Source organism: Hoplias malabaricus, chromosome X2 (genome assembly GCF_029633855.1).
Source record: "Hoplias malabaricus isolate fHopMal1 chromosome X2, fHopMal1.hap1, whole genome shotgun sequence".
NCBI lineage: Eukaryota > Metazoa > Chordata > Actinopteri > Characiformes > Erythrinidae > Hoplias > Hoplias malabaricus.
Window position 1 is genome coordinate 6,464,324 of NC_089819.1, and position 24,746 is coordinate 6,489,069.

At 41.9% G+C, this 24,746-nt stretch overlaps 4 protein-coding genes across 7 annotated transcripts; all 4 read right to left on the bottom strand.

Annotated features, from left to right (window-relative positions):
* Nucleotides 1–501: 501 nt before the first annotated feature.
* On the bottom strand, nucleotides 502–2,199 carry LOC136676849 (histone H1-like). Its single transcript, XM_066654110.1, has one exon. It carries the CDS (start codon nucleotides 2,088–2,090, stop codon nucleotides 1,482–1,484), a length of 609 nt encoding a protein of 202 aa, XP_066510207.1. The 5' UTR covers nucleotides 2,091–2,199; the 3' UTR covers nucleotides 502–1,481.
* Nucleotides 2,200–4,693: 2,494 nt separating this feature from the next.
* LOC136677216 (histone H4) lies at nucleotides 4,694–5,419 on the bottom strand. The gene has a single exon (XM_066654684.1). The coding sequence runs from the start codon at nucleotides 5,390–5,392 to the stop codon at nucleotides 5,081–5,083; it is 312 nt and encodes a 103-aa protein (XP_066510781.1). The 5' UTR covers nucleotides 5,393–5,419; the 3' UTR covers nucleotides 4,694–5,080.
* A 2,757-nt stretch (nucleotides 5,420–8,176) lies between these two features.
* LOC136676556 (histone H2B-like) lies at nucleotides 8,177–8,557 on the bottom strand. The gene has a single exon (XM_066653652.1). It carries the CDS (start codon nucleotides 8,555–8,557, stop codon nucleotides 8,177–8,179), a length of 381 nt encoding a protein of 126 aa, XP_066509749.1.
* A 286-nt stretch (nucleotides 8,558–8,843) lies between these two features.
* On the bottom strand, nucleotides 8,844–22,794 carry LOC136677097 (lysosomal membrane ascorbate-dependent ferrireductase CYB561A3-like). Of its 4 annotated transcripts, none has more exons than XM_066654504.1 (7): nucleotides 22,703–22,794; nucleotides 15,371–15,568; nucleotides 12,585–12,793; nucleotides 11,887–12,041; nucleotides 10,089–10,257; nucleotides 9,895–9,927; nucleotides 8,844–9,083 (listed from the first exon to the last, which is right to left on the bottom strand). In XM_066654504.1, exons 2-7 carry the CDS (start codon nucleotides 15,558–15,560, stop codon nucleotides 9,060–9,062), a joined length of 780 nt encoding a protein of 259 aa, XP_066510601.1. In that variant the 5' UTR covers nucleotides 15,561–15,568; nucleotides 22,703–22,794; the 3' UTR covers nucleotides 8,844–9,059. The 4 variants fall into 4 exon arrangements, with proteins under 4 accessions (XP_066510601.1, XP_066510604.1, XP_066510602.1 ...); XM_066654507.1 differs by lacking the exon at nucleotides 22,703–22,794 and adding an exon at nucleotides 22,428–22,512; XM_066654505.1 differs by lacking the exon at nucleotides 22,703–22,794 and adding an exon at nucleotides 16,128–16,255.
* Nucleotides 22,795–24,746: the final 1,952 nt, after the last annotated feature.

Genomic DNA, 24,746 nt, shown 5'->3' on the forward strand with positions numbered 1-24,746 from the left:
GTGGATGATACTGAAAGCTCTCTGTAGTGCCTCCCTCCTCTGCTTATTCACTTTCTGGTTTACACTTTCTCATCTGCATCAACCTGTTACAATCACCTAAAAATAAATATATGGAACTGGTACGAGGTTTTTTTTTTTTTTTTAAACTTAATGTACAATGTTTTTTTAAGTACTTTTAGCAACATTTTAGTTGTCATGTAACTGTATGTTATTGTTATTAAAGTGTGGCTAAACTATGATCAAAACAGATATTTTACACAGGAATATAGTGTATATTTCCCTGTAGATTTAAAGTCCAGCTGTACTGATTCCTACTCAGCACTCAACTTGAGATTTTGTAAGTATAATAGATTATACTAGTTCACTGGTAAATTATATATATATTCATTCCCAAAAATAAGACATGAAATCATGAATTGGAAATCTGGTTTTACATTTTATTTGTATTTTTTCCTATTAAAATGCCATTGACTGAACGGGAAAAAATGTGGATAAAGACAAACGTTTGCATACCAGGTGTAGGTACAAGGAAAAAAAAATACCCATGTCATTGAACAATAAATAAATAACAAGTTATTTTTAGTATTTACAACAATTATTATCCATCATCAGGTATCAGTTAACAGTATTTACACATACATAAAAAAACAAAAAAACACCTGTTAGGACGCTCTTGCTCTTCCCACTGAAATAAAGACTGATTTAAAAGAAAACAAACAATAAAACAAGCATACATGATATTTACAAGAGTTTAGTGTAGGACTGTTTCCCACTGCTGTCTAAGATCTAACCGGCTCCAGAGGATTTGAAAATGTTTCCACAAAGCCTAATCGGATTTGTGTGTCGTTTACAGAGGTAGAGACAGTGTGTTGTGTTCTCAGAATTTCAACAAAAATTAGATTTACAAATAACGTCTAAAAACGATTCCACGTTTTAAAATAGCCACTTCTGCTGCCTGGAAATCTCAGAAAACGAAGCTGAACTTTGCTTCTTATACGAACCACCCGTTACACCTTAAATGCTGCGAGTTATTCTAACTAAACAAGGTTAACTCAGAATCGTCTAAAACCAACGTTCGCGGGTGGAGGAAAAAAAAATACAAATCAAATTAATTTTTTCTTTCCACCTTAAACGCTGCACAGGACATATATCATATGCTAATCCACAATACCACTGCTGCGTCGTTAAAGGTGGAACGGAGAATTTAAACACAAAGTTAATGACTCATCAATATAAATTAACACAACGCTACTCTTTTTAAGGTGGTCTTTAAAAATTCGAACAAAGAGCAAAGTTTAACTTCATAAAATGTCGCTGGTGATAGTCTGGACGCAACCAAAGTCAATGTGAGCCGGTGGGGAGTTTGCAAACCAGTTACATACAAAACACACCCCTCTCGTTCAGCATGGTATTGTCCTCTGCTCAGTTTATTGATGTGAAAACTCTTGAAGAAAAGTCTTTGAGTTCAAAACAAAGCTGTTTTACTTCTTCTTCGTGGTCTTCTTGGCCTTGGCCGCTTTAGCCTTGGTCGTTTTGGGCTTAACGGTTTTGACCTTCTTGGGGCTTTTGGCCACTTTCTTAGCCGCCGGCTTCTTCACCTTTTTCGGACTCTTAGCAGCTTTCTTGGCCGCGGGCTTCTTCACTTTCTTGGGTGTCTTTGCCTTCTTGGGCTTGGCGGCTTTAGCCGGAGCTTTCTTGGGCTTGGCCGCTTTGGCTGGAGACTTCTTGGCGGCGGCAGGTTTCTTGGGCTTGGCGACGACTTTCTTGACTGTTTTTTTGGTAGCGGGTTTCTTGCTCACTTTAAAGGACCCAGATGCTCCAGTTCCTTTCGTTTGCACCAGAGCTCCTTTCTTCACCAGCGTTTTAAGAGCTAGTTTAACCCGAGCATTGTTTTTTTCAACGTCGTATCCGCCACCAGCAAGAGCTTTCTTCAAAGCGGCCAAAGAAACTCCCTTCCGCTCACTGGACGCAGCCACAGCTTTCACGATCAGATCCGAAATACTCGGTCCGGACTTCTTGGGCTTGGCTGCGGATTTCTTCTTGGGTGCTTTAGCCGGCGCCGCGGCTGGAGCTGGGGCTGTCTCTGTCATTGTTCGGTTCGGTTCTGCTCGGCTCGGCTGGTTTCCCGGTGCTGGGTACTGTACTCCCCGTTAAACTTCGAGTGGTGTAAAGGACTCAGTGGTGTTTACGTCCCAACGGTCGAGGGCGGGATTTAAACGAACGATGAGAACCTTATAGACTCAACCACTCGCACGGCGGCTCCCCAGCAGCGGAGAGGTGCCTTCAGATGTGTTTTCTTAGCCGCAGAAACGTAAGAATTTCCGCTTTAACTGGACACGGATCGCTGACCTTCAGGCACGGATAGGTAGCGGACATCCTGGCTTTCCCGGCCACTCAAAGGTTCGCGCGATCCGTCCGCCTGTTTGCTCAAAAATGGCCAAAACGCGACCAAATCTGCATGGAAACTGAGTGGGAAATATCACACTTCCTCTAATCTTTTAAAGATTATACGTTCAATTTCGTCACCAAAACGGCCCACTTTGGTCAGGGAACCTAGAGAAGACCCTATTGTATACGTCTGTGTGGATTTTGGAGAGACATTTATTAAAAACTTGGAGTTTTAGCGCGTTTTCCACAGCTGAGGTAGCACAGCTCCTCGCTGTCGCCATTTCAACCTCCCTTAATCTCAAAAGATTCTTTCTTGAGCCTCTTTACACAACAGTGACTTATTTCTTTCAAACAATTCGTCCAAAAATAAAACATAAACGAGAAACAAGTTCCCTTTTTATGAATGCAACAAACAAACATCGAGTCCATATCGTGTAGTTCATAAACTATGTATGTTAGCATCGTCTCTGAGGTACATCTGCTAGCATGGGATGTTGTGTGTTTTTGTGCCAGCGTTATTTCTGGATTTTGTGGCGACTGCTTAACTATTAAACTAACTTTGAGCTCATTATTTATCCTAAACAAGACTGCAGCTTATAATAAAGATCTTTATAAACACTTGAGCTTGACTTGGCCTTGTCACTTAAATGAGACAATGGAGGCACACAATGGCCTCTTTGAAGTTAGAATCCATTCCCAAAGATTAATACCTCAGGTGACTTTGCAGTAGGAAATAAATTGTTTTTTTAGAATCTTGTTCGGTAATTGGGTAAATTTGACTGTGTTTGTTTAGTGGTTCTCCAAACACTAGTCTTTCACTGCTATTCTGACTTTATATTTGCTGCCATATGAAAACATAGAAGTCCAAACAGATTTGTTTACTGCTGATTAGTCAGATATGACTGTTACAAATGTATTTTACTCAGCTATAACTTTTTATGATCCATTATTTTTAGCCACTATTTTGGAGAAATTCCAAAATGTTAAAACCTCCGTGAACAAAGCCACTGCGGTTTAGCGGGAAACAATTTTGACAAACAACTGGGTCAGAATTATCCACAGTGGTAATGACAGGAACCAGATGCTCAATTATAAAACATATCATAAAGTTAATATTTGATTTTGGTTATAAATAAGACATTGTTTTGTGGTTAGAAATGAAATAAGATTTTGGTCATATTTAAAATTAGCTTATGATCAACTACTTTTTTTTTTTTTTTTAAAAGATAAACTTATTTTTCAGATTTATCATCATCACTGGTGGTTGTGAAGAATAAATCAAATGGCTATATTCATGTTGTTAGGGAGAAATCTGGTTCAAAGCACCACTAAAAAGACATCTGTATAATGAAGCAGTTCTCAATAAACGAAACTGGGACTTTGTTTATAACTCAAAAACAGAATTACACACCTATAAAATGGAAGGAATTCTTCCATGAGGTGTTTACGTTTACTTTAGAAATAAATACCAAAAACTAAATGAGCTTTAATTGAATGTGTTTAATCCATATTGGTGACAAAATGCAGTGCTGTGTAATACAGAATTAAGCATGTTATTATATTTGAAAAGATATGGAGCCCAGAAGGAAAATGTTTTAAAGTGCAGCATCATGACTTGCCCTAACAGACTACTTTAGATAATAAATTAGTCAAATGACAACAGGAGGATTGGACTATTTTAATTATATGTATATCACAAAATGGTATTAAACTATGCCGTGCTGACACCAATGTTATTTACAACTAAGGGATAATGTGAGACACATTCATGTTTAGTTTTAATGGAAGAGAAGGTTGATATTATGACAGTGTTATTATGTCTTGAAACTTTTTACAATCACATAATCTCCATTCAATAATCAATAATCAAACATAACCAGAATGTGTTATAGGTCAGGGAAATCAATATAATAATAATTAATAATAATATAGTTTCTGAATGAATCTGCTTTTAAATACAAATGATAAAAACTACAATATTGACATTTTGAGTGAAAGACCAGAATAACATTATGATTAATAAATTACACTAATTTGTGAGATTGGCACTGATTAATAATAGGTATAATAATTAATATGAATTAAAACAAATGTGTTTAGAAGTGAAGAACCTAGTGGAACACTCAACTTTCTCGCCCTGTCATAAATATCCACTCAGTTGGAAACTGCACCACAAGTTTTTTTTTTTTTTTACAACAATTACACTTTTAATTTTTAATGGAATAAATAATTGATTTAACTTTGTAAGAAACAAAACAAAAAAATCACTTATTTCATATGTCCATTAGAAAAAAAAATATGGAGAAAATATTTTTATGTACACACACATATATCCATTGTTTTTAAATTCTATAAAAATTTGATGTAAATTATAGTAGGATTAAATATTTATAGGAAGTAAAGGATGATAAACCACTTTCGTATGTTTAAAGAAAATAAAGGTGTACAATTTTATTAGAATTAAGTGCATGGTGGTAGAACTTTAATTTAATTTTATAACCCATATCAGCAACAAAATATCTCCTATAATTCTTATATTTAATACCGATTAAAGCTCAATTTTTTAAATGCAACCGAAGATCTGTGTGTAAGGAGTTCTTGCTTTTTTTTGGGAGAATGTGGGCGGCCCTTAAAAGAGCCTTTGGATTGAGTTTGCTTTGTGAGCTCGTGCGTGTGGAAGCTCGGTGCTGGTTTAACCACCAAAGCCATAGAGCGTGCGGCCTTGGCGCTTAAGCGCGTACACCACGTCCATGGCGGTAACTGTCTTTCGCTTCGCGTGCTCGGTGTAGGTGACGGCGTCGCGGATCACGTTCTCCAAAAACACCTTCAACACACCGCGTGTTTCTTCGTAGATTAGCCCCGAGATACGCTTCACACCACCACGGCGAGCCAAACGACGGATCGCCGGTTTGGTGATACCCTGGATGTTGTCCCGGAGAACTTTACGATGCCGCTTCGCGCCGCCTTTCCCCAGCCCCTTGCCACCTTTTCCACGGCCTGACATGTCTTCTTCGCTTCTCTGATGCTTCGCAATCCAACAGCAAAATGAATACAGCACCCGAGAGAGCAAAAATGTATATAAAGAGGACGCGGACCTAGTTGAAACCAGCCCGTCCCTCTCTGGCACCGTGCCATTAACAAAACAGAACAAGAAATACTGTTGTTCTGGGTATTTTTTGTGGAATTCCGGGACACTTTTCCACGCCAATGTTCTGATATCAGGTTTGTTTTACTGCTTGACCAGACTACGTTCCAAATACAAAGCTAAATATGCTAACTCGGCTTCAGCTGGCATTAGTGTACTAGAATCCTAGAGCTAATGTTTATGAAAAAACAGTGCAGGTTTTATTTGCCACTGGCTTTTTATTGTTTGTACAAAGGTTTTTCAAAACACAGTTAATAATCCTCATTGATTTAACATAGTGAATAATCCTCACTCTGCATACTCTCTTCCTATGATTAAGTGTTAATACACTTGAAAACAGGCCAGTCTTCATTGTTCTTTAGTGTTATATTTGTGTGTGTGTGTTTCAATCACAAAATGTCTGCAAAAGATGTCCATACAGTGCTAAACATGCTAACAGCTAGTATTAGTGCTAGTTTACTAACACTGATGTTCACTTATAAAGCAGAATTAATTTATGCCACCAGAGGCAATCTCTGTTTTTAAAAATCTAAAGTTTCCATTAGTAATGCTACCACTGCAAAGGTGGTGGAAAGTGCACCGGCTGGGCTTTTTTTCTATAATAATCTATTATCATTTGTGCAAATCCTTTTCGAGACATTTCTGCACTGTGCTTATAGTCAAAGTAGACTGAAATAGTTTTTTAGCTTTATTATTATCCATTTATTATAAGGTACTTACATAAATGATATATTTAGTTTGTTCAGAGGGGGCCTTTCACAAATGGTATCAGTCACAAGCACCTTTACAGAAGACTGGGTCCTAGTCTAGTCCTAGTGAGCATTGCAGATGCAACTGTAAAACACTCAGGTAAACGCAATTAAAGTGAAAGGTGCTGTTACAGATTGGTGTGTGATACTTTAAAGAGACCTTACAGAAATGTTTCATAACAAAATTTCAATAAGAACAGCATACAAACAATGCTAATAATACCATCATTTAGCCTTAGCACTGTTTGCTAGACTCCAGCTTAACCCAGCTTAAAATTTCATTTTTTTTTTGTTGTTTTTTTTTTTTAAATGCATTACAAGGCAGGTAAACAAACAAAATAAAGTGTTCTTTTACTGTGTCATGAAATGAATGAATACTGAATCATTCAAGAAATTAGGGGTCACTTTTTGGATTTGTTTTTATTATTAATGGGACTTTATTTTATTGTCTGCATAAAACTAGTTTGTTAGTAGAAATATTTAATGTTATTATTCATTTATTACCATATGTTGATTTTCCTTCATTCATCTACCATCATCTTGAACACTGGCATTCCACAAGGCTGTGTTTTGAGCCCGATTCTGTACTCTCTCTTCACCCATGACTGTGTACCTGCCTATGGTTCAAACACCATAGTCAAATTTGCAGATGACACCACAGTGATAGGCTTGATTACAGACAATAGTGAAACGGTCTACCGGGATGAAGTACAGCATCTGTCTTTATGGTGCCACAACAATAACCTGGCACTAAACACGCTCAAGACAAAGGAGATCGTCATGGACTTCAGACAGACTAGGAACCAAGCTTACACCCCCATTTACATCAACGGAACTGCAGTGGATCAGGTGTCCAGTTTCAAGTTCCTTGGTCTCCACATTTCCAGTGATCTCACCTGGTCCTTGAACTCCTCCGTCCTCATCAAAAAGGCACAGCAGCGCCTCTATTTTCTTCAGAGTCTGAAGAAAGCTCACTTGTCTCCCAGGATACTGGTGAACTTTTACCGCTGTACCATCGAGAGCATACTTACCAACTGCATCTCTGTATGGTACGGCAGTTGCTGTGTTGCAGACTGCAAAGCTCCAGGGGGTGGTGAAAACAGCACAGCGCATCATAGGCACCGATTTATCTACCATAAATGCTGCCTGGGCAGGGCAAGAAACATCATCGAGGATGTCACCCACCCAAATCATGGACTTTTCAGCCTTTTACCATCTGGCAGACGTTACAGGAGCCTCCGTTCCCGCACTAACAGGCTTCATAACAGTTTTTTTCCTGAGGCTGTTATCCTGATGAACACTATTCAGACACTTTAAATAAACATTGCACAATCATTTCACTGCACCTTCTGTAAAGTTGTATTTAATTTATCCCTCAGTACATAAAGCATCACCTACATGTTTTATATTTCAATATGTTTATATTGTTACAACTTCCATAATCACGATGTTATATATCTCACTTATAAGAATATATGTAGATTCTAATGTTTATATATAACATATTCAATATATGTGCATTCTATATATAATCTTATATATATATAATCCTATATAATCTTTATACACACACACACACACATATATATATATATACATAATCCTGTAAATTTCGTATTTCACTTTAACGTGTTTATACTATGTATATATGTCATACACAACTGCACTTTATGTAAATAATGTTATATATTGCACTTCTCGTTAGATGCTAACATTTCATTGGCCCTGTACTTGTACTCTGCACAATGACAATAAAGTTGAATCTAATCTAATTTTAAAACTAAATGGCATCAATAAAACAAAGAAGGTTCTCTTTTGAGTTGTGTGCGGCTCTGAAAAGAGCCTTTTTGTGAGTTATAACTTTGTGTTGCTAGGGAATGGATTGGTGGAGCTCTCACTTGGAGCTAGTGTACTTGGTGACGGCCTTGGTGCCCTCGGACACGGCGTGTTTGGCCAGCTCCCCGGGCAGGAGCAGACGCACGGCAGTCTGTATCTCTCTGGAAGTGCTGGTGGAGCGCTTGTTGTAATGTGCCAGGCGGGAGGACTCCCCGGGGATACGCTCGAAAATATCATTCACAAACGAGTTCATGATGCTCATGGCTTTGGAGGAGATTCCCGTGTCCGGATGCACCTGCTTCAGCACTTTATAAACGAAAATGGCGTAGCTCTCCTTACGTGTTTTCTTGCGCTTCTCCCCACCCCACCCCTTCCCCGCAGTCTTTGTAACCGTCTTCTTTGAGCCTTTCTTTGGCGCGGTTTTCGCTGGTTCTGACATCTTGAAAAAAGCAATTAGAAAATAAAACCCAAAAAAACGCAAAGTCTGAGTGTGTTTAAATACAGCGAGTATGCAAAATAAGTCAAGGCACCGCTTCCTAGTTATGATTGGCTTGAATTATTTCCGCAACTCCCATTGGCTACTTATATTGCCAACGTTGATCTGAACGACAGATTTTTTTTTTTTTTTTTTTTTTTTTTTTTTTTTTTACAAAAACCGGTTTAAACCGGGCGGTGGAACAAAAGGGTTCATGCAAAAGAAACGTTTCATGCAAAAAAATTATGCTTTTATTTTTAACATTTAATGATATTTTATGACATTTTATTGCTTTGACATAAAACTAGCTTAGATGCATATTCAGCCCACGATGGAATGCATAGTTTGGACATATGGTGTTTATTATATGACATAAAAAGAAAAGAGACAGACTGATGGGATAGAGCTTCTGTAAACGTCCACTGCAGCCCAGTCAGAGAACAAGGGAAATGTAAATCTCTGGACATCAGCTTTCATCTGAGGTCAGTGGCTGGAAATAAGAACAAAGATTTATGAGCTTTAGGCAAATCTTACTGACCTCACCATCTTAAGAACATCAGTAAGATTAGAGATTTTCTGACTAAACCAGACCTAGAGAAACTTATCCATGCTTTTATTTCTAGCAGGATTGATTACTGTAATGGTCTCTTAGCTGGACTTCCAAAAAAGACCATTAAACAGCTTCAGCTGATTCAAAATGCAGCTGCCAGAGTTCTCACTCGGAGCAAAAGAAGAGATCATATCACCCCCATCCTCAAATCCTTACACTGGATACCAGTCTGTTATAGAATAGACTTTAAGGTGTTATTACTGGTTTATAAATGTCTCAATGGGGTAGGACCAGCGTATTTATCAGATCTGCTACAGAGATATGAGCCGAGCAGAGATCTCAGATCTTTAGGAACTAGTCAGTTAGTCCTGCCTCGGGTCAAAACTAAACATGGAGAGGCAGCATTTAGCTACTATGCCACTTTTAAATGGAACCAGCTGTCTGAGAATATTAGAAGTGCCCCAACGTTAGACACATTTAAATCAAGACTTAAAACTCTCTTGTTTGAGCAGGCTTACAGCTCAGTTTAAAATATTCTGCACTTTTCTGTAACGGCATTTTATTTCTTTTATTTCTTTTCATTTATTGTCATTTTAAATTGTTTCAATCATTTTAATCATTTTACTCTTTTTATGTAATTGTCTTATTGGAATTTATGATTTTACTCTGGCTTTTAATGTAATTTCTTTTTCTGTAAAGCACTTTGAATTGCTTCTGTATGAAAGGTGCTCTATAAATAAACTTAACTTGCCTTGCCTTGCCTCACTTCATTTGTATGTGGGGCCTGTAGGGCAACATTAAAATTGATAATTGAACCTCATGAAATTGACCAATGAAATTAATTCTCAAAATAAATTAGATTTATAATAATACTTATAATAATAATAATATGAAAAACACACTTGATTTTAAACTGCGCACACACACATACACACAAAAACATACCCTGTACTCTCCCGCCTCGTTCCTGTGCTCTGGACGTCTCCACGTCTCATTGGCCAGGATTTTTAAGACGACCAATCCGAAGGCGACAAGGACTACGCCCAGAGAATTGCCGAGGAACGCCTCTGGAGGCAGCTGGGCATAAGGCACCGTCCCATTGGTGTTCTTCTTTCTGAAGGAAGGACCAATAGCAGGACAACTTTAGCGTTGGAAGGAACTTACACAGAAAAAGTCGTGCCTTTCGCTCAGTCTCTTTTCCTTTCTCTCTGACTCTCTCAGCGTTGCTTCTGATATTAATGGTATTTATAAAGTGTTTTCACCCGTTTGCCACAGTAACTTTTACTTTTTGGGGAAAACTTTAGGCTAGACGTTAGAATATGATGCATTAATGGAGTCGGTTCCTAACGCAGAGTGATTAGTTCTGCCACTCTGACTCATCCAAAAGTTTTTGGTTGGGACTCCACCACTCAGAGGGCACAGTTCCACGGTCCAATGAGGCTTGTAAGTTGACACTGAGCATGATGATATTTCAGTGCATTTCATTTCATACATTTTTAAGTTGTGTAACAACTGAATGCTTTTGTAAGCAATATAAGCACTTATAATCCGTCATTACAAAGAACCTCTAATATACCGTGTTAACACATGTTTAAGACTAAAGCACAAAATACATAGTGAAAGTGTGTGCTCTGAGCCTGTTAGATAAGCCATCCACAGACTGCACTCTGTCTGTGGCCTTTAAATAGCTTTAAGTGATCCATTAAGCTCTCTCTGCCTATAATAAACACAACAAGACCCACAAGTGTCTTTTGACCTTGAAAGCATGGTAGATGTCCGCTATTTCTATAAACTAGTGTATTCTCAAAAGCAAAACAAACCTTAATACTGTGTATTTATAAAGTAAAATTCTAGGGAAAAAAAACATACTTGTGGGCACAGATGATGTGCACACACTGTTTGCATAATCTTTATATAAAAAAAGCATGGCATAAAGTGGTTTGTTCTAAGCAGCCGCATATAAGCCTCCCATCACTGAGCTGTGGAGCATTAAGACTGCATTCTTTGGACGAGTGATGGAGCTCCATCCAATACCTTTGGGATGAGCTGGAATGGATCTAGAACTAATCTAACATCAGGACCTGACCTCACTAATACTATCAAGTGTTCCAGTATCTAGTGTAAAGTATCCACAGAAGAGTAAAACTGTAATAGCAGCAAAATAAATAAATTCTATATTAATACCGAGCTATTACCGGTGTGTAATATCACATGGTTCTGAGATATGTTATTGCTTAAAGGAAGCTGGGGAAATACCTTTCTCTGATACAAAAGATAATCTGATGACAACAACAGGTTTACTTCCTTATAGAAGGTCACGGCAAGTCCTGTGACTGGTCATGTGCTTTAGCTGTGTGACCAACAAAACAATAGACAAAATGATTCATTTCTAGTGCTGTAACAATGTAAAACAGTAAAACAGCACCATGGAGAATTGTAATTATTAGGTTTTTTTTTTTTAATTTCATTAAAAAAAACCTTTTATTTGAATGATTAATTAATCAGTTGCTATTAACTGAAGCCAACTGACTCCCTTGTGCCTCCCAGCCCTGGTGACATTTGAAAATTGGAAATTATGCAACAGCACAGTTATTGCCACCATTTATTTTTAAAAACCTTATTAGAATTTTGCTTGAAAATAAAATCATGAATCATGTTTTTTCTGTGACCACCTTGACTGACCACCCTGCAAGTAATGTCTTAGAATGTAATTGAAAAAAATACACAAACGGTATTTACATACAGAGCAAAGAACAGCTTCTCGTTGATCCCCGAGATGCAGGACACTATGCTGAGGACAAGGATAATGGAACCCATCCACACATGGGTGGGCTTGACAAAGACTCTCAAAGCCATTGGAGAACAAGGAAGGAGGAATGCCCCAAAACCTGCAGCCCACTAAAAAAGAGACACATCAAATGTATTATCCACTACTCTAGATTTTACTGCATGTTGTGTTGTTCTGCAATATATAATGAAGTTGTTTAATGGTCAACAACTTTGTATGTGTGTGTGTGTGTGTGTATCTCAAAACCTTGACAGGAAAGGAAATCTTCTTAACTTTTTATTTATTTATTTATTTATTTTTGCTTTTTCATTATGCAAATTTGGTACCTGGATACTCTTTTAGTACCTGCTCACTTCTAGTTCCCTGAGAGCAGAGTAGAAACTAAACATGTTGTGTAAACATTGCAGAGGGTAAACAGCCAAGAGAGACTTGTCTACATGACAAAATGCAGTCATCCAACACAAACAAGCCAAATAAAATCTAGCAAGAGATGGATGGTGCAATATGGAATGAAAAAACTGCTGATCTGTCTGAACTGATGCGCAATGCTGTGTTCAGTCCCAAAAAACATCAACAACACACAATCATTTTTGAGTAAACAGTGTTTACAATACTTTTTGCACACATTTCTAAGCTCTAATAAAAAGACAAACCTGTCCAGCGAAGAGGGCAGTGGTGACGATTCCAACCCAGCTGTGTAAGGAGTACACGTTTGGGATGTTGTTAGCATTGTGGTAGTCAAACACTGCACAAAGCCCCAACACGGCAAAGAGCAGCGAGAGCAGCAGGAGACCAGCATGAAGCAGCTTCCATGGCTGTTTATTCTGACCCCAGGTCAGTGGGATACGATACACCACAGCAGCTGAAAGAGAGGGAGAGAACGCTGATTGGTTGACAGAGACTTAATAGGTGTTGTCTGATTGTGTTTTGTTTAATATCTTCTCTTGAATTAAAGAAACAGTTTAAGGCAGTGGTTCTCAAACTTTTTAGACCAAGTACCACCCATTATCAAACATATATCTTTTATGGGCAATAAAAGTTTAGAAATAAAAAATGAGAAGTGGTCAATGTAATATCAGTTATGTGCTTTAACAGGCTACAGGTGAAAACAGCGCAGCGCTTGGGGCATGTGCTCACAGTGGCTCTCTGTGCTTGTAGCAGTAGGTGAAGGAGGGAGAGCGCTTTGTTAAACCTTGTTTTAGGGCTGTAACGATGTGTAGAACAGCCACGTTTTCCTTCAGCCGAGTGTTTTTCCTATTTTGTTTTCACGTGTACAGAATTCTTGCTTAGATCTTTCTCTATTTTTGCCTCTGGCTTTAGTCCTTCTGGGCCTCTGAGTATTTCTCGGGCCTGGTCTCTGCTTTTTATTATAAAATCATAATTTCTCGCATCTGTCTCTAGCCTTTACATTTAAGGTTTTCTTAAATGATCCTCCATCCCACAATCTACAACATACACATAAAGTCATCCAATCAAAGATTTTCTTTTTATACCAAACAAATACTGTGAAAGAAATAGTACACTGTGTTCTCCCCGTGTCCGAGTGGGTTTCCTCCGGGTGCTCCGGTTTCCGCCCACAGTCCAAAAACACACGTTGGTAGGTGGATTGGCGACTCGAAAGTGTCCGTAGGTGTGTGCGTGTGAGTGAATCTGTGTGTGTCTGTGTTGCCCTGTGAAGGACTGGCGCCCCCTCCAGAGTGTATTCCCGCCTTGCGCCCGATGATTCCAGGTAGGCTCTGGACCCCCCGCGACCCTAAATTGGATAAGCGGTTACAGATAATGGATGGATGGATGGAAATAGTACACTATATTTCTTCAGTCAGACCAGAAACTAGCTGCATGAAATCTAAATTATTTCACAAGCAGCTACTTCATTCATCTGTATTCTGCTCTAGCTATAAAAACAATCATCTGTAGTGTGTTTATTTATCATATTTAAAGTCAGCCGTTGTGTTAATACCAGCTGGTTAGTTAATGCATCTAACTGTGTGAATACTTGCATATAAGCAAAGCTATTCTAATGAACCATTTTATTTCCTGGTCCAGGTTTGTTTGATCAGTGAAATGAACTGATTCAAACGATAGTAACTGATGTGTGATCATGTGGTACATAATTAGCATCTTGACTGACTACAAAGTTTCAAACAAGTTTGAAGTGAGTTGCAGGAGGCTTTATAGAACTCAGAAGTTTCAAAGATTCACTGGTTTCATACAAGTTCATGAAAGTTTTTGATCCTAAGTTTTCAATGAAAACCCTGCCTTATGGAAAGCAAGAGTAACTGTGTAGTGTTTCAGTGTTTTAAAGTTGTAAAAACATCTTACACTTTGGTAAGACCTGACATCATTTAAAAGTTTACTTGTGGAGCAGTGCAACTGCCCATCTTTCATTGTAAGGGAGTTTTAGGTGAACAGGTTTTCAGTTCGTTTTTATGTACAGGGAAACAGATGAAACGATACTACATGCTAATGGTCCGTAGGAAACAGGCACAGTGAGCAGAGATTGGGTTAGAAAATATTGGAGCTTTCCTTTAACAGACTGGTAGTGTCCTTTCAGCACAGTTTATTGGTATCAAACAAAGACAAGCTCCTAGTTTTTAGTGTTATATCCAGAGACTCAACGAGCCTTTCACTCTATTTTACTGCAATCTGTCTGTTTTTATAGTTCTTTTTGTTTTATTGCCATTTTTAGAGGCTTACAGTAAGTTTTGTTTCCTCTGTGGTTTTCCTAGTTTTACTGTTCCTTATTGTGTGGAGTTTCACTGTTTAAGAGCTGACGGCTTGGTTGGAACTGCAGTAAACACAATAAATACTGATATAGTAGTCATTTATATTACTTTGGAAGAACAGTGCAGAGTGATATGTCTATCAAGTGGGTGAAAGTAAAAATATCATGCCTTATATTGCCATTTCTGTCACCTAAAAAATAATTTTTATTTATTTGTTATTTAATAAAGCCTAATGTGCATAAACCCACACATGTAGTCTTTTAATCAACCAGTTAATGCTCTATAGATGACTCCCACCAAGTTTAGCTCAGAACATAGATAATAATATAATACCTAATATAATGTAATATCACAGTATAATATGAGACAGGTTTCCTCCTGATGAACTGGTCAAACCTGTTTTTGGGTGGTTCAAGTGTTTCGCCACAAGGGCATGGGCTGCAGATTTAAAAACGTCAGTGATTACTGTCTGAGTTTATTGTTTTGTCATTGTATATGTCTTGCTTTAAGGATAACATTTTCTTTTGACTTTTTATTTGTAATAACCGTGGTGGCGTTTATGGTTTTGACAGCTGGGTATCATCACTAGGATAGAGGCCACCTTTAAAATATGAAGTATTTAACTGAAGTATTGTCTTCATATTTAAGCTTTTAATATGAATCGTATGCACTGAATCAATGGAACATGTCCCTTTGTGTAATTCAGTTCTCACCATTTCCATAGAGCACCACCAGCCCCAGTACCATCAGAACTGGGTGCCAGTTGAACTGCTTGTCTTGGTGGTCCCAGGCAAACCCCCCACGATATCTGCTGTTCCAGTGGACCACCAGCACCACACACACTACACTCAGCAGCACACACAGCAAGTGGGTTGCATAGAAAACAACTGTGGACCTCATCATGAAACCAGCTGGGGGAGGAAGACAAAATCATTTAATAATTGGTAAGAGGTGTTCTTGAATTCTTGTGATAATGAATATAATGTAAATAATAAGTAATAATGTAAATAATATAATCATGGACACAGTTTTTTTAAGACATGCACATTCTAAACAGACAATACACTTCTGTACATTTTATAGCACCTAAAATGAGAATAAGAAACCTAGATCTCATAAAGAAGAATAAGATATTGAAAAAATGGAAATAAAGTAATAATAAAGATAAATAAGCATGAAAGAAATATTAAAAGATATACCACACCAAAGAAAAAATAGATTTTATATTAGTAAAACTGAAAAAAATCTATTTTATATATATATATATTTTTTTTTTTTTTTACACTTGATTCATTTGTGCTCCTGAAATACAAGGTGCAAAATGAGGTTGACAATTTATAAAACATGCAGTACAATGTTCCATCATCTGCACACATACTTTTAAATTATTTTAATGACATATGAAAGACAAATTATTTTATCTATTTGACAATGCCACCTAACGTGTCAGAATGTAAATACAGCACTTACCTCACGAAATAACAGACATACAGAGCACTTCATCTATTAAAATAACAATAAATCAGAACTGTGTAGGGTCTATTCTCGCATGGGCAGGAAAGTTCCGTTTTTGGTGACAACAAATACCCAAGAGCCACCCGGTGTCATTTAGAGGGGACTTCCACCAAATTTGACAAAATTCCTGTATTAACAATGTAAATGATTACGAAATTTCAAAAATGTATATGTAAGATAATTTCATAATGAGTTAAAAAGTGTTTTATACCAATTTACATACTGCATTTATAATACAACACTTCAGACACCTGTCCTTCCAGGATTTGTTTTAAAACCTAGAGAATAAACAGGCTTTACATTAGATGTTGGAAGGCTGCTGATCTGATGGCCTTGAGAGCATTTAGTCCCCAGAGAAAGTTTATATAAAACTTATATAAAAACTCAGATGACAATGTTTGTTGATAGAAAGATTGATAAACAGACAAATAGATTGGACGTATGTGTTGACATCTGGTTCCACTCAACACCACTACAACAAAATACTGGTGTAAAGATTCTCTACAACTAAATATTTTACGTAAACCTCTCTGCAGGACTTTGTTTACATCACAAAAACCGAATTATACATCACTTTTGAAAAATGGGTGGAATTCCCCTTTAAAGCTGATTTCACTTCTCCTTTCTTTGCGTTACTGAAAACTCGCCTATTAGTTTCGTTTGTCTAACTGAGAACAGGTGCTTCCTTATTGATTTTAATGTGGATTAGGCGTATATATATATATATATTGTGACGAGCACCAGAAGAAGAAAGAGACTTCTTTAGCTTTTCTGCTGGTTTCCTGTGCCCACCTGGTGGTGTACCACAGAAACTGCACCTTTATTGACACAACCCAAAGCTTAACAACACAGGAAAATAGCCCAAGGTCATTAATTGCCATACTCATCTCGGTCATGGTGGCCACCCAAATTAACAATGCATAACTGACACCACAACCCATAAACAACAGTAAGAGCAGCACAACATCACTGATTAACTGAAACCATTAATAACTAGAACATCTAAGAATAAACAAAAACAGTCCCATGAGTCTCTGCACCAGTGGCACCTCCCATTGGCTGCCACATAGCCCCCACCAGAAGGGGTTAGTCGCCCCCGACAACCCCATCGCCCAACACAATGTCTCTCAAGTGTCCCGGAACCCGTCTTAGACGAGTAGGCTGCCTGATACCAGCAGAGGGGGCATCGTCCCTGTTTGTACATGGGGTACCTCCAGTACCCCCATCTCCAACGGTCGGCGAGGCAAGTGGCCGATATAGTGAGAGTCTGTCCTGGTGCAATACCACCATGCGCCCCCGGCCGGGCATGCGCACCTGATACACCACATCTGACAGCCGTGTCACAATGTCAGCAGGCCCTTGCCAGTGACAACAAAGCTTGGGGGACACACCCTTCTTGCGGACCGGGCAATACACCCAGACCTTGTCCCCTGGAACAAAAGCCCTCCCCCTGCACCTGGAGTCATAGGCCCTCTTCTGCCGCACTCCAGCTTCTTCCTGGGCTTGGCGAGTATAGTCATGGACCACCTGTAGACGTTCCCTCAGCCTCCTAAGGTAGTCCATTTCAGTCCCTCCAACAATCTCCGGCTCAGGTGGGGCCCCAAACACCAAGTCCACTGGTGTGCGGAGCTCCCGCCTGAACATGAGGGCAGCAGGTGTGCACTGGCTGGACTCTTGGACCGCAGTTCGATAAGACCAAAGGACCAGGGGCAGATGTTGGTCCCAGTCGCGTTGGTGTTGACTGGTGAGGATGGCGAGTTGAGTAGCTAGTGTGCGGTTGAATCGCTCAACCAGACCATCACTTTGGGGGTGTAGTGGTGTTGTCCTAGTCTTGTCCACCCCAAGCAGCCTGCAGACCTCCTTAAACACCTGTGACTCAAAGTTCCTCCCTTGGTCACTGTGGAGTTCGGCGGGGACCCCAAAGCGAGTGAACATCTCCTCCACCAGCTTTCCCGCAGTCGTAGTTGCACTCTGGTCCGGTACCGCATATGCCTCAGGCCACTTTGTGAAATAGTCCATGGCCACAAGTATGTACCGATTGCCTGACTCAGTGATGGGGAAGGGCCCCAGAACATCCACTCCTACCCGCTCCATTGGGGCCCCCACCATGTACCGTTGCAGTGGGGCACGGGACCGCTGAGTTGGTCCCTTCTGGGCTGCACAAGTGTCGCAGCAGTGCACATGTAACTCTACATCTTGTCTGCAACTAGGCCAATAGAACCTTCCCCTCAGGCGGTGAAGGGTCTTAGCATTCCCATAGTGTCCCATCCCCACTGAACCATGGACCAGCTCGAGTACCTGAGGTCGTAGCGATTGGGGCATTAGCAGCTGTAGTATGTCTTTACCCCGCCCTGGGGCATGCCATCTCCGGTACAGGAGGCCATCATGGATCTCCAGGTTGCCCCACTGGGAGTAATAGGCTTTCACCTCGGGTCCTTGTGCTGACACGCCCTTCCACTCGGGGCGCTGTGCACTCTCCAGCCAGCCCCTCACCTGAGCCAATACTGTGTCTGCCTCCTGGTGCTCTCCCAGTTGTTGCGGAGTCAGAGGGAGCCACCCTTCCCCACTGGGGGTAACCTGAGCAGCTGCTACCATCATTGCTATTTGGCCCCGCTCTTCTTGCCGTTGGCAGTGACGACACTTTTCCGCTATGCAGGGACGTCTGGAGAGGGCATCAGCATTGCCATGCTGACGACCTGCTCGATGCTGGATCTCAAAATCATATGCCTGGAGTACTTCTAACCAGCGAGCCACTTGGCCCTCTGGATGCTTGAAGTTTAAAAGCCAAGTCAGAGAGGCATGATCGGTGCGAAGGAGGAAATGGCTACCCAGCAAGTAGGGACGGAAGTGCCGTACAGCCAATACTACCGCCAACAGCTCACGTCGAGTGACACAGTAGTTTCTCTCAGCTCTGTCCAAGGTGCGACTGAAATAGGCCACAGCACGTTCCCTACCTCCAGACTGTTGGGACAGGACAGCTCCAACGCCTACGTTGCTGGCATCAGTGTCCAAAATGAAGAGTCGTTGGGGATCCGGATAAGCCAAAACAGGGGCCTTTGTGAGAGCCTCTTTGAGTTGGTCAAAGGCCGTGGCGCACGTGTTGTCCCAACTGAAGGGCTGGCCCTTGTTGGTCATGCAGTGGAGAGGACTGGCTATGGTGGCGAACCCTCTTATGAACCGGCGGTAGTAAGATGCCAGTCCTAGGAAACTCCGAAGCTCCCTGACATTCCTGGGGTACGGCCAGTCCTGAACCGCAGCCACTTTGGCGGGGTCAGTGGCTACCCCATGAGCACTCACCACATGCCCCAAGAAGGTGGTCTCCCTCGCCAACAGCTGACACTTTATTGGGTTCAGCCGCAACCCAGCTTGCCGTATAGCAGTGAAGACCTCACTCAGGTTCGACAGTGCTGTGTCGAAGTCGTTGGCATGCACCAGCAGGTCATCCAGGTACACAACACAGCAGGTTCGGGGAATGTGTGCCAGTACTCTTTCCATCAGTCTTTCAAATGTTGCCGGAGCATTGCAGAGTCCAAATGGCATCACATTGAACTGCCACAGCCCTTGTCCCAGGGTGAAGGCAGTTTTTGGTCTAGCTTCAGGGGCAAGCTCTACCTGCCAGTAGCCACTGCGCAGGTCAAGGGAGCTAAACCAGCTGGAACCTGCAATGTGGTCAAGCGCATCATCTATCCGTGGAAGTGGATAGGAGTCCTTCCTGGTGACAGCGTTGAGAGGGCGGTAGTCTACACAGAAACGCCAGCGGCCATCCTTCCTCCTTACCAAGACAACTGGGAATGCCCACGGACTGTCAGAAGGTTCGATCACACCAGCAGCCGCCATCTCGCGGATCATATCCTCTGCCACCTGTCGTTTTGCAAGGGGTAGCCGGTGTGGGCGAAGGCGAATAGGCAGAGCAGAACCAGTGTCAATGGTGTGTTGGACTAGCCCAGTCCGCCTGCAGTCTCTGTCGCTGGCAGCAAAGATGTCTATGTTGTCATCCAGGAGGCACTTTAACTTGTGGAGCTGGTCATGGGTCAGGCCGGCCCCACTGCGTTGCCATAAGTCATGGACAGCCATGATTGTCTCAGCAGATGGGAGGATAGCAGACCCAGTTTTTGGGGCTTGGACGAGAGGCGGCGATGCTGGGTCACAGGCAGTAGTCGATGTAGCACCAGGATCCGGAACTAGCTGGGGCGTGGCTGCATGACAACTTGCTTGCCGGCTTTTGATCTTCTTTTTACTTATTTGGCCACGCTGGAGGGCAAAAGTCTTTGTGCCAAGGGTGATGGCCGGCCTCGACACATCAACACAGGCCTCCCAGCGGCTCAGCAGGTCCAAACCGATGATGCACTGGTCCTGGATGTTGGCGAGCCAGAACTCGTGTGCCAGCTCCATGCCCCCTGCCAGGATTTGCAGTAATTTCCTCAACTGGGTGTCGGTTGGTAGCCACCCACCTGCACGTGAGTCGAGTGTGCTAGGGAGGACACCAGGTCGAATGAGGGAAATAGTAGATCCTGTATCAACGAGGGCTCTGCAAGGTTGGCCATCAACAGTACAATGCAAGTATAGCCCTTTCTCATGACCTAGCCGGCCTACCAGCGTGCATCGTCCTTGGAGGGGGGTGGTTAGACGGAGTGGTGGTCCCCTCACTAGGCCACTCCGCTGTCGTTTCCCTGTGGCTGGGTAGCCCTGGCCTTCGGAGTTGGTGCAGGGCAGTCGCGTGCCACATGTCCAGGCTCATCACATCGATAGCAACGGTCTGTTATTCGCCATGGACGTCTTCGGGCTGTCCTGGGTTGAAGCTGGCAGAAGCTGCTATTTCCTCCGACCCCTCACTGTCAGCTGCTCTTGCATATGGGTGGTGGGCGAGAGCTCTCTGCTGGTGAGGTCGTGAAGAGAGCACTAACTCAGCTCGTTCGGCTTCGTGGAGGGCTTTGCTAAGAGACCGGGGCATGGCAAGGCGAACATGTTGGCGCAGCCGCTCCGGGGACAGACCTTGCAGAAAGGCATATAGGCTCAGCTCCTCCTGGCCAGCCGGGGGGAACTCCGGATAGCCACGCCTGGCATACAGCTGCACGTCTGCGGCAAAGGTGCCTAGGTTCTCTCCTTCTTGGCGACAACGTTTGGCTAGTAGTTCTCTGCTCTGGTTGATGGAATGCTGCTTCCCAAACCGCCTCTCCAATGCCATTGTGAGGGCACGCAGGTTTTGCTGCTCCACTGGGGCCAGATCAAGGAGCACCTGCAGTGCACCCCCTTCCAACGCCAGGGCCAGGTGTGTGGCAGCCTCTTCGTCGCTCCAACCACTGTGCCGTGCCGCTAGTTGGACTTGTGAAAGATAGGGCTCCAGCGGTGTCATCCCATTGTATTTGGGTAGCTTGGCTAGCGTCTTGGGCATAGCTCCTGCCTGCTGTGAGCTAAACATAGGCGCTAGCGTAGCTGTTTCGCTAGCAGGAGAAGCTATATCATTAGCTACTAGCTCACCATCTTCTGTGCGTTGCAGGCTTTCACCCCTCCTCCGTGCCTGTGGGGGGTGGTGCCGTCGCGGTGCGCTGGCCCCATCTGGGAAGCCTTGCAAACGCTGATCGTTGGCTCGGCTTCTTTGTCGCTGTATCACATCTTCCAGAAGGCGCAGATCCTGCTGTATGGCACGTTGCAGTTCCTCAATCTCTCTCTCCATTCTGGGAGGCGCTGTCATCCCACTTCTGACACCAATGTGACGAGCACCAGAAGAAGAAAGGGACTTCTTTAGCTTTTCTGCTGGTTTCCTGTGCCCACCTGGTGGTGTACAACAGAAACTGCACCTTTATTGACACAACCCAAAGCTTAACAACACAGGAAAATAGCCCAAGGTCATTAATTGCCATACTCATCTCGGTCATGGTGGCCACCCAAATTAACAATGCATAACTGACACCACAACCCATAAACAACAGTAAGAGCAGCACAACATCACTGATTAACTGAAACCATTAATAACTAGAACATCTAAGAATAAACAAAAACAGTCCCATGAGTCTCTGCACCAGTGGCACCTCCCATTGGCTGCCACAATATATATATATATATAGCATTTTTATAGTGCTGAATAAATTTCGAAACTTTCCGAAATACGAGTCTCACACAAATTCAGATTCGGTAACTTGTTATGGAACAGTCCCTTCCACCTTAAATGGTGCAGCAGCCTGAACATGAAACTGTTGTATCATTTAAGGTGGAACGGAAATCTCCAAACAGAAGTTTGTGAAAAGAGAACCTAACCTTGTATTTGACGAACATATGTCAAGTATTTGTAGTTTTAATTACATATTGTGCGTATTATCTCTATTTAAACATTTGAATTAGTAGATTTAATCATATTTGCATGATTGAAAGACGAGTGAATGTGAGTCTGTCCTTTTTCCTGTTTACACATACGTAGGTAAACGTAAAGAAAATAAAGGTCACCGAAAGCTATGAACTATATTATTAAACACTTTTAAGAATTATTTATAGCTCCTAAAACACAAACCTCAACGAACCATGTAAAAACGTACCTTCGGTTTTTCTCAGAGTAATAAATTTGTCATTTTTCTATGTACTTGCTTCGGACCACGGTGTGACTGGGAAATGTAGTCCACTAGGTCCGGTAAAGGACTACAAATAACGTTAAAGGTAAAATGCTGTTGACAAATCAAAAACAACCAATGACAATGAATCATTATAATTGATTAATAAAAAATAAAAACGATGTGAAATACTCTTCTTAGTGTAACTGACTGAGACAGAACAGTTACACAGGCACATGCACAGACATTTTTGGGGCAGGTACTTAAGCCAAATAAAGAAATGGGCATGCATCACCAAAATTATTCATTCATTCATTCGTTGTCTGTAACCACTTATCCAATTCAGGGTCACCCTGGAGGGTGCGCCAGTCCTTCACAGGGTGACACACACACTCACACATTCACTCACACCTATGGACACTTTTGAGTCGTCATACCACTTACCAACATGTGTTTTTGGACCATGGGAGGAAATCGGAGCACCCGGAGGAAACCCACGCGGACAAGGGGTGAACACACCAAACTCCTCACAGAGAGTCACCCAGAGCGGGACATGAACTCACAATCTCCAGGTCCCTGGAGCTGTGTATGTAATGTTTCAGTGTCTCTATAATGTTAAGTGTTTGGTTAATTTTGCACCAAACAACATCAGGAATTGCACAAACACTGTCTGTCTGTGGGTCAGAGGAGAAGTGTGTAGCAGTGGTGTGGCCTGGCACTCAGCACAGCATGAGTGCTAGCCGGAGGAGGAGGGAGTGGTAAGGCAGGAGCTTGTTCGCGCCGCAGACCTGATTGGGGCAGAATTCTCACAATAAATGCTTGTCAAATATCAAAATACAATTGATGAACGAGAGGGTAATTTTTATTTTTAAACATGGATGAATGAAGAAAAAAATTGGGCTCCAGCAGAAAGGGCACTTTTCTCATCAGGGCAAAAGAGCAGGTGCTTGAGCACCACTAGGGGTCTTTGAACACCGCAGTTTTGAAGTGTGTGTATAGCTTTGACACTGACTGCATTTTTTCACTCATGACATATTTTCCAGTGTATAAATAATAACACAGAGACATGTTCATTTATTCATTCATTGTCTGTTGGGTCGGCATGGGTCCGAAGCCTACCCGGAATCTCTAGGCGCAAGGCAGGAGCACACCCTGGAGGGGGCACCAGTCCTACACAGAGCAACACACACACACACACCTAGGGACACATTTGAATCACAATTCAACCTACCAACATGTGTTTTTTGGATCATGGGAGGAAGACAGAGCACCTGGAGGAAACCCATGAGGACATGGGGAGAACACACACCAAACAGTCACCCAGAGTGGGACTGGATCCCACAACCCCAGGATCTTGGAGCTGTGTGACTCCACCTCTACCTGCTGCACCACCATGCCACCCCACATGGACATGTTAAGGAGGTTAAAACTTTCACTGAAGTGGGACCTTAAGATACTAGATGCATGTGTAAAAATATAAAAGTTAGGCTGAGTCTGCTGGGCCTGAGCTCCTTCCTCTGCAGTTGGATCCTGGATTTCCTGACTGGGAGACCTCACTGAATCTGGGTCAGAAACAGCATTTCAACACAACTGTGCTGCAACGCATTTAGAACCACATCATTATGTTTGCTGATGACACTACTGTGGTAGGTCTCATCAGCAGGATGACATCAGTGTACAGAGAGGAAGTGCGGCAAATGACACACTGGTGTAAAGTCAACAATCTGTATCTGAACGTGGGCAAAACCAAGGATAGTTGTTGAACATAAGTTCCTTAGTGTTCACTAAGCAAAGACCTTCACTTGAAACATCAATCCATAGTCAAGAAAGTCCAGCAGCATCTCTGCATCCTTCATAAGCTCATCTCCCACTCACCATCTTTACCATTTTCTACCAAGTCACTATATAGAGCACGCTGAGCAGCTGCATCACTGCTAGGTTTGGGAATTGCGGTCTCTGAGTGAATACAAAGGACAGCTAAGATCATCATGGTCTCTCTTTTCTACATCATGGTCATTTACTCAGTACACTG